At 41.9% G+C, this 13,002-nt stretch overlaps 1 protein-coding gene across 7 annotated transcripts in view; it reads left to right on the top strand.

Moving 5' to 3' along the window:
• LDLRAD4 (low density lipoprotein receptor class A domain containing 4) overlaps window positions 1–13,002 on the top strand; it is a 289,122-nt gene that overhangs the window by 274,067 nt on the left and 2,053 nt on the right. For all 7 annotated transcript variants that reach the window (XM_088675304.1, XM_088675305.1, XM_035124991.3 and 4 more), the window contains 2 exons: window positions 1,290–1,444; window positions 11,446–11,499. In XM_088675304.1, the coding sequence (XP_088531430.1) occupies window positions 1,290–1,444; window positions 11,446–11,499 (209 nt within the window). The remainder of the gene's footprint in view (window positions 1–1,289; window positions 1,445–11,445; window positions 11,500–13,002) is intronic.

Raw genomic sequence — 13,002 nt, 5'->3', positions numbered from 1 at the left:
TAAGTGTTCTGGTAAGTGGGCAGTGGCACAACAGTCCTTATAATTCTGGAGCTTCCTGTGCTTGTAACTTCTGAATTCTTAAAGGACCTTTAAGTTATTGTTAAGGCTGGAGAAATCAGTATATTATGTACAGATGGGGGCCATTTTGTGCGCATCCAATTGACGCATGACCGCTAATGCTTGGGGCCTTTTGGTCCTGAAAGAAGGCGTAGCGGGGCAAAACAGGCTTTTGTTTGCTCCGCCGACGTGCGTGAGGGCCAGGAATGGAACCCCTGCACAAAATGGTCACCACCTGTATGTAGGAATGGAAAACCATTTTTCTACAAAGGGTTGTTGGCTGGGACAAGCTAACTTAGGGCCAGAGCCAAAAGTGGATGGACTTTGCACCACTGTAAGATTTTATCATTCTTTCTCTGCAAGCTTAATGAAAATAGACTCTGGACACATGTCAAACCTCCAGCCGGATGCGGATCCCTACTGTGAATGCTTTCTTGTACCTATCTCTGGTCTATATGTGAAACTTCTATAGAAAACTTTCTGTAACAGGATGGCAAGATAGCACAGTACCATAGTGCATCATTTATCAATTTTGTGCAGGTTTCTTCCTATTCCCCTGGACAATGAGTTACTTGAATTGATTGCAATAACAGGAAGGATGTTGTTACTTAAACACTTCTTTTTCTTGAATGATGTTTTCACCCAGGATATTAGCTTACCTTGCAGTCGGCTCACTGTGTACTTTCCAATATGACATACTGAAAGTGCAAGAAGTTTTGTATTTCTAGATGATGCAAGAATTTTTTTAAAAAAGCATCTCAACTTGATTTGTTGCTGGATTTTTTTATTTAGAGCGCTCCTTCATCAATTAACTTTGAGGCTTTAAAATGATGTTTAAGGCGGGGGATGGGAACGATTTATATAGAATTTTTTTGCTGTGCTGTATCACTGATCAAAATCAGAAGAGAATCTTTTTGTAGACATTGAAGGAAGAGGGACTCCTCAGATAGGGAAAAGGTATAATTATTTAGCCTTTCCAGTTTGCAGATTTTGTTATTCTGAAATGTGTTTTCCAGAGTGAAAAAACAAGAGGAAAAGCAAAGCTATTTCAACCCTGAAATAAACAGTGTGTCGGGATCAGTTTTTTGCTGTAGTAAAAACTTTATTCAGCAATATACATGCATCAACAAATAGATTATTTTGGGTATCAGCTTGCAGTTTCACCTTCCTCTTTTTTAACACTCCTTATCTACCCTAGAGTGACACTTTTTCTCTCTTTCTTTCCCCCACAGCTGAACTTGAGTTTGTTCAGATTATCATCATCATCGTGGTTATAACTGTTATGATAGTGGTGATCATCTGCTTATTGAATCATTATAAAGTGTCAACACGGTCATTCATCAGTCGGCAGAGCCAACGCAGGAGGCAAGAAGAATCTTTACAAACGGTGAGTTGAAACTTCCATGCTACTCATATTCGTTTAATATATGTATTGTGGCAGACCTTTTATTTATTTGCCATATTAATATGCTGCTCAATAATGGCATTCTCTAGGCAGCCTCCAGTATTGCTAAACTATTGGAAACCAGGCAAGCCCATCTAGGAAGAACATTCACATATAGGATCCCAGCAACAAAAGTCTTTCTCCCTTGTAGCCACCAGTCACACCTCACTTGGAAGGGCCACCTGGAGTTTACAGGCAAACAATTGGTCACCCGGGGGGGGGGGGAGGAAATTGTGTTCAGATATTTCTTAACCGCCTTGCACCAGAACATTCCAGGGCAATGTACAAAAGTGTGAGAACCATTTACACAACAAATGCATATAACATATGTGAAGAATCATTGATAGTAGGATAAAAGTCTAAAGAATAACATTTATGACCATCTAACATTCCTGGGCAAATAGGAATGTAATAGTCTTAATCTGGCATTAAAAATGTTGGCATCAGACATGTCTCCTTTGAGAAAGCATTTCACAGTTGGGGCACCACCACACAAAGGGTCCTCTGCTTTGTAACTACATAACATACCTCTGTTAAAGAAGGTTGCTTGGAGAAGGACCTCAACAGAAGATCTTAAGACACAGGCAAGCTGGAATGCGACTTCCTCAGATATCTGGATCCCAAAGTATAAAAACTAGCACCTTAAATTGTGTTCTTGAGAATATGCTAGTCTTTGTAAATACTTTCAGAAGATATGAGTGCTGTGGTTGTAACCGTAAGAATTCTGATGGCCAAATTCTACACTAACTGAAACCTCCAGGTGTTTGACTGGGGTGGTCCCACATACAGTGATATCTCTACTTACGAATAACTCTACTTACGAATGTTTCTACTTACGAATAGAGCTCCGTCCGCCATCTTGGATGCGGTTTAGATAGGATTTTTTCTACTTACGAATTTTTAGATAGGGTTGCTTCTACTTACGATTTTTTTCTCCCAATGCATTCCTATGGGATTCGACTTACAATTTTTTTCGACTTACAAATGTGCGTTCGGAACGCATTAAATTCGTAAGTAGAGGTACCACTGTATAACACATTATATTAATCCAACCAAGAGTTACTAGAGCATGAATCACCCTGGCACGGCCGACCTATCCAGGCCACCACATCATTGGAAGCTGGTAAAAGGGCCTCTGTATCCTATCTCTAATAAATTCTGTGCTTGCTGATTTACTACAAAAAGTTAGCAGAGTTTTTAAATGATTCTGCATATGTATCTAAAGGCTGTGCTTGGCTTTGTTTCATTCAAGAAGTGTGAAGGCCCTTCCTTTTGTATCACATTTTTGTAGTTCATCCAACTCCACTGCCATGGGGGGTCGTTCATTGGGCTTTTCCTTATATCCTCAGATATAAGGTAGATTAGGGTGAGAAAGAATTTATGGCCACTTAAGGCCAATCCAATCCCAGGATTGGATTTGGATCTGGATCTTTCTGATCCAGCACTACCCATGACTCTTCAAATGGTTGAGGCCATTCACGGAGGAAGATATGACTGGTGCTCACCCATTGTTAATATTGCCAAGTCCTAATCTTAGTCATGTTTAGCAATCCTGAGGCACTTACCCATAATCTTACTGAACTAAGGCTATTTTTTTAAAGGATGCTCAGGTTTTTGGAAGTTTGTCTTTCTGCATGCCAAACTGGCAGCCTTGCCTCATGGCAAATGAGTTGTATGACCTGTTATCCACAAATAAGGAACTTCTGCCAGCTGAATGAAAGAAGTTGTTGACTCAAGTCTGGCAGTGTGAATTGGGCTTCAGAACAGCAATGCAAATTCCATGGCCACTACATTATGTATGGATGTATGTGTTTTATTTGTGGGGGGGGGGAGGGGGAGAAACCTGTGGTTTCTTCTCGGGTGGTTGTTTTCTACCCCTGGCATTACTGCTCTGTGAAAAAACACATGCAACTGTAATAAATGCAACTTTTCTTAATCAAAAAGATCATATAAGGGCTAAAGAACTGACTAGAACACACCTACAGGAAGAGAAAGTATGAATGGGTATATAACGTTAAGTACGTACCCATAATCATGCCTAGAAATCCTGGTTAGACTGCGCTATCCAGATGTGCACTTAATTGGCATGAAAGTGTACATGTATGTTCCACACCCTTAATGTGTTTCCAGGAAGCACCAGTGTTTTTGTAGCAAATGTATTGCTGCATGAAGTGTGCAGCTGTTCTCTGTGGTAGACATTTGGGTTGTAATCAGGTGTGATCTGGACTCTCAGTCTGGCATTTCTTTCACTGGTTGTATTCAGAGTCTAAAAGGAAGTTTTAACTGTGGCCATCCTTAGTGACTGAGAGGTATCAAATATCCAATGAATTAGACATTATCTGCCTCTCTGCTTAGATCTTGAACAACCACCGTGACCGGAAGCCTCCAGTGGCTAGGCCTTTATGTTGTCTGATTAAGATGACTGAATTAGAAAAAGCAGTTACGGAGATGTATCGTAAAATCGTGTTTAAAAACAACAGCAAAAAAAAAACTTTAAAATTCTATTAAATTGTCAATCTTTTTATTTTATTTAAAGAATTTTGAAGGCCTTGTTTCTTTTTAAATTGGTGATAATGACTGGGTAGTTGATTGCGGGGAAAGTAATTATGTGTGTGCATATCCTGATTCCGGATTTAGAATGTTTGCTGACTAATAATGCCTGAAAGCCGCTGCAGCTTCCTTAACAGAAGAAGCCTGAGTCTTGGGTGAGGGGGAGCAAGATTTATATATAAAATCTATATATGAAAGAAAACAGTCATTTTTCTCTTGCCAGGGTTGAGTGAATTTAGCAAAAGTATTTCTGGTTAGCTTTAGAGTAGTTGTATGGTTAGGGCTAGGCAGCCTTTTCTTTCCCTCTCCCCCCACCCTCCAAATTCTGAATATTCGCTTTCTGATTCCACATTTAATATTCCTTAGAAAAATGCAAGATTCGTTTTTTCTCCCGCTAACTTTGAACTGCTCCACCAGTTCTGCCTCTAATAACTGCAGCTCTTTCTTGTACAATTTCAAGATGCCCCACTGTCTAGGGGTGGCGGAGAGAAACATGCCGCTTGAGCAGTTTTGAACAGAATCACTATATGAACATGGAAACCACGCCTCCTATGAAGTCAGACTATTCATCCATCCAGCTTAGCATTGTCTAATTTGGCTGGCAGCAGCTCTCAGGCGGAGGTTTTTCCCCAAGCTCTGATATCTGGGATCTTCTGCATCCAACTTATGCTCTATACAGTGAACTAATGCCTACTGCTAAAACAAAATAGGTGAAATGGTATAACTGGGTCAGTACATTTTCTTACTTATATATTTATCTCCTTGGCAAAAAAACTAACCCAGAGAGGCATTCAGTTTGTTTGAATCCTGTCCTTCAGGTGTTGTTTCTAGCCTTGCTCACTGACGACTGAATGTTTTTTAGGAAGGAAGTCTTTGCACATTCAGCCTTATGTGCAAAGGCTTCCTGCTTGCAGAAGTTTCTGTTGTTGTGGCCAACAGGCATCAGAACCCTCTCTGCTGATCTTAGTACCTGAGAGGTAATTCCCATGCCCTCTCAAGCTCAGTGGGGTGTGTGTGTGTATGCCCCTGGAAAGGGCATGCTCTGTGGTGGCCCCAAAGTTGTAGAATTCCCTCCTTGCAGAGATTTGCCTGGCACCTTCATTATACAGCTTTCAGCGAATGCTGGACTCACCTCTTTACTTTGGCTTTTGACACTTGAGATGTATATTTTTGAGGGCCCAGCTTTTTCTGTGATTATATGTTGTTTTGTACTGTTTTTAATATTGTGTTACCTGCCATGAGACCTCAGAGTGAAGGGGATGAAGATGATGATGATGATGGAATAATAATGTGTTTAGAGAAAATTGCCAGGGTTTAGTTCAATGATGCCAAGATTGAAGTTCAGGTAAAACATCTGTGACAGCTTTGTAATCAATGGTCTATTTTACAGTGGTAATAAATAATGGGATTGCCCAACAGGCAAGAAGTAACATGCATCTTTTGTTCCACTCTGCGACATATATTGTGTCATTTAAGAGAACTAGCAGGTGCCTTGCTGTTTGTGTATTGCCAAAATACATTCTTTCCATAATATTCTTTCCCCCAAAATGGTTTCATAAAAATGTTTCCTAGGTTTTTACAGAACTAGAACTTCACAATAATTGTGCAGTAACATTTCCCTTTGGAAGTTTCCTTGACTGCTGGGAGCAGGACAGGAAGGGCGTTTTCTGAAGCTCCAGTGACATAGGTGGGCCTCTAAAACCAAAGGGAGTTGGAAAAGTATTATTATTTGCTACTGCTGCTACAACTTCAGCCACAAGCCTAGTTGCTTGTGGTAAGTCACCATCTCTTCTTAACAGGGAAAGCTTTTGTAAACTGGAAGACCATGTGCATGGCTTACTATCTGTTCAAAGATTTGTTTCTGAAGCTGAATTATTGTATCTAATCAATCGTTAATTGGTCAGTTGCATACCTACAGTAATCAATAAAATGAAAATAAAAAATCTAAATGCACCTGCTTAAAGTTGCTGGGCACAACATGCATTTGGGGGGGGGGGGGAGAGTTCTGTCAGGATTTAAGGTGTGCCATGATACAGGCTAAGTGTTTATGGATATAGCACATAGCTGCCAAGTTATCCCTTTTTTTAAGGGAAATTCCCTTATGCTGAATAGGCTTCCTCGTGAGAAAAGGGAAAACTTGGCAGCTATGATGTAGCACAGTCTGGAAAGCCTGGTTTGTCAATATTTGTCCTGTTTCTGCTCAGTAAAAAGAAGTGAGGAAGATTTGAGTATGCAAAAAGTTGTAAAACTTAGTGGTCCTCACTTAGTTGTTTTTCTGCTTCTTTTGGACTGTCAGGGCATTCTTCCACTGGTTGGCAACCCCCCCCCCCCCTAATAATAATCAATTGTGTGTTTCTTGCATTAGTTGCTATTTTATTTGTTGGTTTGCTTTTTTTGAGGCTATTTTCTCTCTCTCTGAATTTGTCATGTGTGGCTTTTAATGGAATCCTGCACGTACTTGCCTGTCGCTTTCTAGTGTAGTATGCACTGTGGCATTGCTTGTGCTCTGCTTTGGAGAGGAAGTGTTTGGTGTCATTAAGAAATATATTGGTCTGCCCTGTTCTCTTTTCTCTGTCCCAAAGGACAGCTAGGCTATAACCAGGTAAAAGGTGCAGACCCAAAAGTGCAGACCCTTGTGTGCAGGGACCATGTTTAGCATAGTCCTGAGATTAGACATATGTGGCCTCTTGCTGCCACCTAGAGAAAAAATTAAAGAATGACACAGAAACCCCATTACTTGCGAATGCAGTGGGAAAGTTATTGTCATTACGTATCCTTTTGCTTATTGTATTTCTAATATAATTATAGCAGTGCACCATTATCACACTTTTTATTCAGTCAGAGGAACACGTGTGTTGTGTTATCTTTTGAGAGAAGTGACAACTTTTGCATCTTAGTCTTCATGGCTCCTGCTTGCTTTGCCTGATCTTGAGCTCGGGGGTGTGGCTGAATATCTACTTTGACCTTACTCCTGGCACCAAAGGCATGACATGAGTAGAATATGAGTAGAATATAAAGCTATGTAAATATCTCCCTCTTGAGCAAGGTGATAGACTAATTTCACACTTGCCACTTTTGAGCTTCTGTCTTGCCATCGGTATATGTGTGTGCATTACAGAAATGAGCTTTGAAATGTGCTTCGCCCCCCCCCCCCATGGAATCTTTTTTTGAAATAGAGTTAAAAGTTAATAATTGAAAAGAGACCAGGATCCAAGTGTGTAAAAAGCACCTCTGATAAATCACTTTTCAGTAGCTCAGTTGGTAGAACATGAGACGAAAGAACGAAAATCTCTTCCTTTTTTATTATGTAATAGGGAAGTGGTGTTTGGAAGCGCAGTCAGTCTCTAAGTGGTACACCTTGACTTTCTGCTGCTGTTCTCTTATAAGATCCTTTAACTAGCAGACATAAGCTCTGTAAAATTGTGTAGCTTCCAATCCCAGAAGCATGACTCAGTGCACAGGCCCTTGATACAAATTGCATATGTTAATTTATATTTATAGATGCAAATTTAGGTCAGCTTGCAGAGGAGAATTTGCCTTGTAAAGCAATGTAATTTTTAAAAAGTTTTATTTTTATAAAGACTTAAGAAGAGATGGGAGATTCAGGGCCAGGTGCAAAACACCTTGGATTCAAGCCCCCCTGGGTCATACCCTAACAATGTCCTTGCCCAAAATGTTTTGCCCATAAAATTGTCTGTTTGGAAAACTCCGAATGGCCTAGTTGAGACATAACTATCCCAAGCCCAACAAATGATGCTTTATGAGCCTGGGAACTCAGACACCACCCCCGCTCCTCACGTGCCCTGCTTCACCACAGATGTCCTTGTTTCTTCAACCACAGTTTCCCTTGACATTCAAACAGACAAAGTATGGATTACAGTGCATTCACAGCCTGGATAGCTTAGTGGGTTAGAGCATGGTGCTGGTAAGACCAAGGTTGCAGGTTTGATCCTTGGATGGGACAGCTGGATTTTCCTGCATTGCCGGGAGTTGGGCTAGAAGATGATTCTCAGAGTCTCTTCCAACTCTAGGATTCTACGAGTCTATGACTCACATACCTATCTTCTTGGAAGCAAGTCCCATTGAATCCACAAGGTTTATTTCTAGGTACACGAGTGCAGGATTGTATCCTTAAAAACTAAGATAGCTTCACTGGAGCCAGTAAGGGAATGTGAGCTTGCAGGCTCCTGGGCCAGTAAACCATGGTTTATGTCAGGCATCCCCAAACTTTGGCCCTCCAGATGTTTTGGACTACAATTCCCATCATCCCTGACCACTGATCCTGTTAGCTAGGGATCATGGGAGTTGTAGGCCAAAACATCTGGAGGGCCGCAGTTTGGGGATGCCTGGTTTATGTAGTTCATTGCATCTGTATGAGGCCAATATGTATAAGAATTACAGGTTTGGAGACAGTTGATTTGAATTACTGTGTCTTGAAGGAGTACAGTTACAGTGGTACCTTGAGTTCCAGATGCCTCAGGTTACAAACTCCGCTAACCTGAAAGAGTTGCCTTGAGTTGAGAACTTTGCCCTAGGATGAGAACAGAAATTGTTTGCCAGCGGTGCAGTGGCAGCAAGAGGCCCCATTAGTGAAAGCACGCCTCTGGTTAAGAACAGTTTCAGGTTAAGAACGGAACTCCGGAACGGATTAAGTTAGTAACTAGAGGTACCACTGTATTTGCAACTAATTTGGGCCCTTGCCGTGACATTGATTTTCTGGTTTGGGCATCTTAGACCTGGACCGCCTCTTTTGTGAGCAGCACTTACTTCTCTTTGACCTTTTGGAAGGTGCTTGGCTGTTTTAGCCTTTAGGCTTACTTCTGAATTTTCCTTACTTTCATTAGCAGATGATGCTTTATGCGTATAGCTCTTCAAGCAGAAATCTCTGGCAGAGACTAGGACTAAGGGGGAAAGGGAATAAGAGATGTAGGGAGAAGTGGTAGGAAACTGCAGCAGCAGCAACCACAATCACGGCAGGCAATGTAAACGCAACAGAGACCTGAAGAAATTATGAGGGAACCCATTTTAAGGTAGTTTTGCAAATATGAACTAAGGTGTCTCCCTTCCACTTGCCACCCACCCTCTGCTCAGGTCACCTGCTCTTTTTCTTAATATAGTACTGCAATTGCATGTCACAACTCTTTCTCTGGGGGAAAGAGAATGTGCGCAGAAATCACTTCCTAGCTGCTGTGATGTTGGTTTTTTGGGGGGGGGGGAATTGTCCCATGGAAATTAGAGTACTGGTAGTTTGGATTTTCGCATTATGGAGTGTTCTGCCACCCTAGAGGGTGATCAAATTTTGCATGTTTATTCTACTTGTATTTAGTAAATAAAGCTAGTTTTGAAGCTGCAGTTGTATTTGCAATTGGCATCCATGCATTGAACTGAAGAAACTGAAAAATTTCCATGGAAAATCCACCCCATACCGTGAGCCTGCTTTCCTCGGCCAAGAATTAAAGAAAGCCGAGGAGTCCTTGAGCTGCTCTTCTGGACCTTCTACACTGGAATGCTATGCCTGCTGTATGTGCCTTTCATTTCTCAGGAGTGTGGATGGGCAGGATTCCTCTCGGGCTTTGGGGGGTTTTTTTTTGGGGGGGGGGAGAAATTGGTTTCTTGCCACGGAGGCCAAGCAAGTACTATTTAAACGTTGCTTTCTACGGTGAAGTGGGTGAGGGATGTACATAAGACTGTTCAAATACTAAGGAGAAATCCTAAACTGTGTAGACTTGGCCTGTTCATGCCATCTTTAGCATCAAAGCAGCGTGTTAAAAAACCACCCACCGCATTCTTAATGACAGATGGACCACAGCCTGTTTGATGCAATTAGCATTGTACTTTGCTCCCACTGGTGAGTGCAAAGAACTGGATCCAGATCGAGGACAAAGAGACAGTCCTGGCAAAATTCTATTTCTGAGCAGATTTAAATGAGCTTGTTTTCATGATAACAACCCATTACCTCACTTAAATAATGGATTTATTTACACAAAGAGTACATTTCACCTTGGGATAATTAACTTCGTTAGGAGTGTCAATATTGGGACCTTAGCTAGAAACAGTGAAGTTTGTAGCATAGCAGTGACCTTTATGTGCTCTCTCCTTCCTGACCAGTTAGGGTTCTTGGCCCTAGGGGCCCTAGCCATGTAAACGCAAAATGAAGATTCTGACTTGGGATAATCCTAAATGAACATATTCATTTTCTTATTCATATTCATAGCTTTGATGGAAACAAAGCTGAAGATGAAAGCACTCTCTCTCTCTCTCTCTCTCTCTCTCTCTCTCTCTCTCTCTCTCTCTATATATATATATATATATATATATATATATATAGTTGGCTTAAAGTTTGTGCCTCAGTTTGTATTTCCCGATGGGCTGATCAGTAAAAATAAAACATGGAATATTATAACAGAAGGAATGATCCACAGAAATACTGGAGTCAGGCATAAAGGGGCAGAGATTAGAGAGAATCTACAAATATAGTGCTATAAAATCTTTACTGTAGTTTATTTTCATTGATGCAGTTGAGTTTCCACGGAAACTGGATCAAAAAGCCCCTTTGCATGTCAACTAGCATATTTGAGTGCAATTTTCATGCGCTTTGTTGTCAGATAAAACCTGCAACTACTGGTTTTACAAGCCATCTTCTACTTCTTTTAGAAGGTTTTTAGTTTTTATGTACAGTACTTTTAGAAACTGGTAAGGCAAAATAAGTATCTTCTAAATGTTCCATTTAGCAAGTGGCAGGCTTGCTGAAAAAAAAGCCATCTCACCCCTTGCTTTTTCCTGTAAGACCAATTGCAGTTGTCAACAGGTTTACCACACCTATCAGCCAATCACCCATTCCCACCACCCTTCTGAGTAATACCCCTCCCCATCCTCCCACTATATATAAGGGTCTGACACTTCTGTTTCAGTGTATTTGAAGAAGTGTGCATGCACACGAAAGCTCATACCAATGACAAACTTAGTTGGTCTTTAGGGTGCTACTGGAAGGAATTTTTTATTTTGTTTTGAAAAAAAGAGAGAATACTTTTATTCAGAGAGTGTATTCACTGGATTGTGTTACAAGACCAGTTTAATTAAACTGGAGGTGTAAACTGACATAGACTGGAATGTTCTGCACTTACAGGGAAGTAGGTTCTGTAGAACTAAGTTGGACTTTCTTCGGCTACGTTTACTAACTAGTAGGCCAGGCCCATTGGCTTAATTGGAACTGAATCACTGTAGCTGTCGTTGGAGGAAATAAATATATCCTAATTCCTTGAGTATGTAAACGTTAGAGCAAAACATGAATTATGTGAAGTTGACTAGGATGTTGGACATTAATTTAATAAAAGTATATAATAGGAAACCATGTTCAGAAACTAAGTGTTCTCTCGGTTTTTCTCTTGTGCTAGGAGGGGTGTTTGTGGCCTTCTGACAGCTCATCTTCACGCCGGGGAGCTTCCGAGGTAAGCTCTCATTCACACTTCAGATCTTTCAGAAACTACGTTTTTGTTAATAGAACATATTTCCCCCTTGTGCTGTGACTGCAGTTTTGCAGTCATTTTCCGTCACTTCAACTTAACTTCAAGTCAGGGCTGTCTTAAGCATATGCAGCGCCGGGGTGCAAAAATCCAACCGGTGCCGCCCCCCCCCCAGCTTTCCCAGTCCCAGGCAAACAGGAGGGTGGAGCTGGCTGGCCGCCTCACTGTCTTGCTGGTTCAGGCACCCCCAAACTCACAGCGCAGAGCTGCCCACAGCAGTAGAGCCCACCATGGCGCTCTGACGGACGGACGGGCTCTTCCCCAGACTCTTGGTCTGGCGCCCCTGCGAGTCTGGCGCCTCTGCGCCCCACACCCCTAGCGCCTATGGGTAAGACAGCCCTGCTTCAAGTGTGTAGATTTCCGCATAGTTTTTCTAAAATAAGTGGGATGTTTGAGAGAGGAAGTGGTTTGTACAGTGGTAACTCGGGTTAAACCACTGAGCCTAGGGCTTGCTGATCAGAAGATCAGCGGTTCGATTCCCTGTGACGGGGTGAGCTCCCGTTGCTCAGTCTGAGCTCCTGCCAACCTAGCAGTTCGAAAGCATGTCAAGTGCAAGTAGATAAATAGGTACCGCTCTGGCGGGAAGGTAAACGACATTTCCGTGTGCTGCTCTGGTTTGCCAGAAGCAGCTGTCATGCTGGCCACATGACCTGGAAGCTGTACGCCAGCTCCCTCGGCTAATAATGCGAGATGAGCACCGCAACCCCAGAGTCGGTCACAACTGGACCTAATGGTCAGGGGTCCCTTTACTTTTACACCTCGGTCTACGAACAGTCTAGTTCTTGAACTGTTTGGAATACGAACAACACTTCAAAACTGGAAGGTGTTCTGGTTAACAAACTTTATTTGGAATCTGAACGTACTCTGTTCGGGGGTGCACTTCCGTTTTGAGTGCCACACTTCCATTGTCCGGCTACGGAGAAGGGGGTTGTCATGGTGTTTTCCATAGCTGCGAGGGAGGGAAGCTGCACGCCCGTCAGCCAGCTGGTTGGCAGGTACGCAACTCCCCCCCCCCCCATGTCACTGCGGAAGGCGTGCACTCTAGGGAGCATTTCCCACAGCAGCGTGGTGGTGGTGGGGATCTGTGTGGATCCCAGTTCAGCTACTGATTGATTGATTGTGTGACTGCGGAAATGAATTAAAGCCCCCTATCCAAAAAATGACTATGATCAGTGCAGGTAAGAAATTTTTTTAGTTTTCATTTTTATCATCTACAATACTGTTTTATTTTATAGTACAGTACATTGATTATTGCTTTCATTTTATGGATTAATGGTCTCGTTAGATAGCAAAATTGCTGATTTAGGGGTTGTTTTTAGAAGTCTGGAATGGATTAATGCATTTTGCATTACTTGCTGTGGGAAAGTGTGCCTTGGTTTAAGAACACTTTGGTTTAAAAACAGACTTCCAGAACGGATTCAGTTTGTA

This window comes from Zootoca vivipara, chromosome 8 (genome assembly GCF_965207765.1).
Source record: "Zootoca vivipara chromosome 8, rZooViv2.hap1.1, whole genome shotgun sequence".
NCBI lineage: Eukaryota > Metazoa > Chordata > Lepidosauria > Squamata > Lacertidae > Zootoca > Zootoca vivipara.
This window is presented reverse-complemented; position numbering and strand designations above follow the sequence as displayed.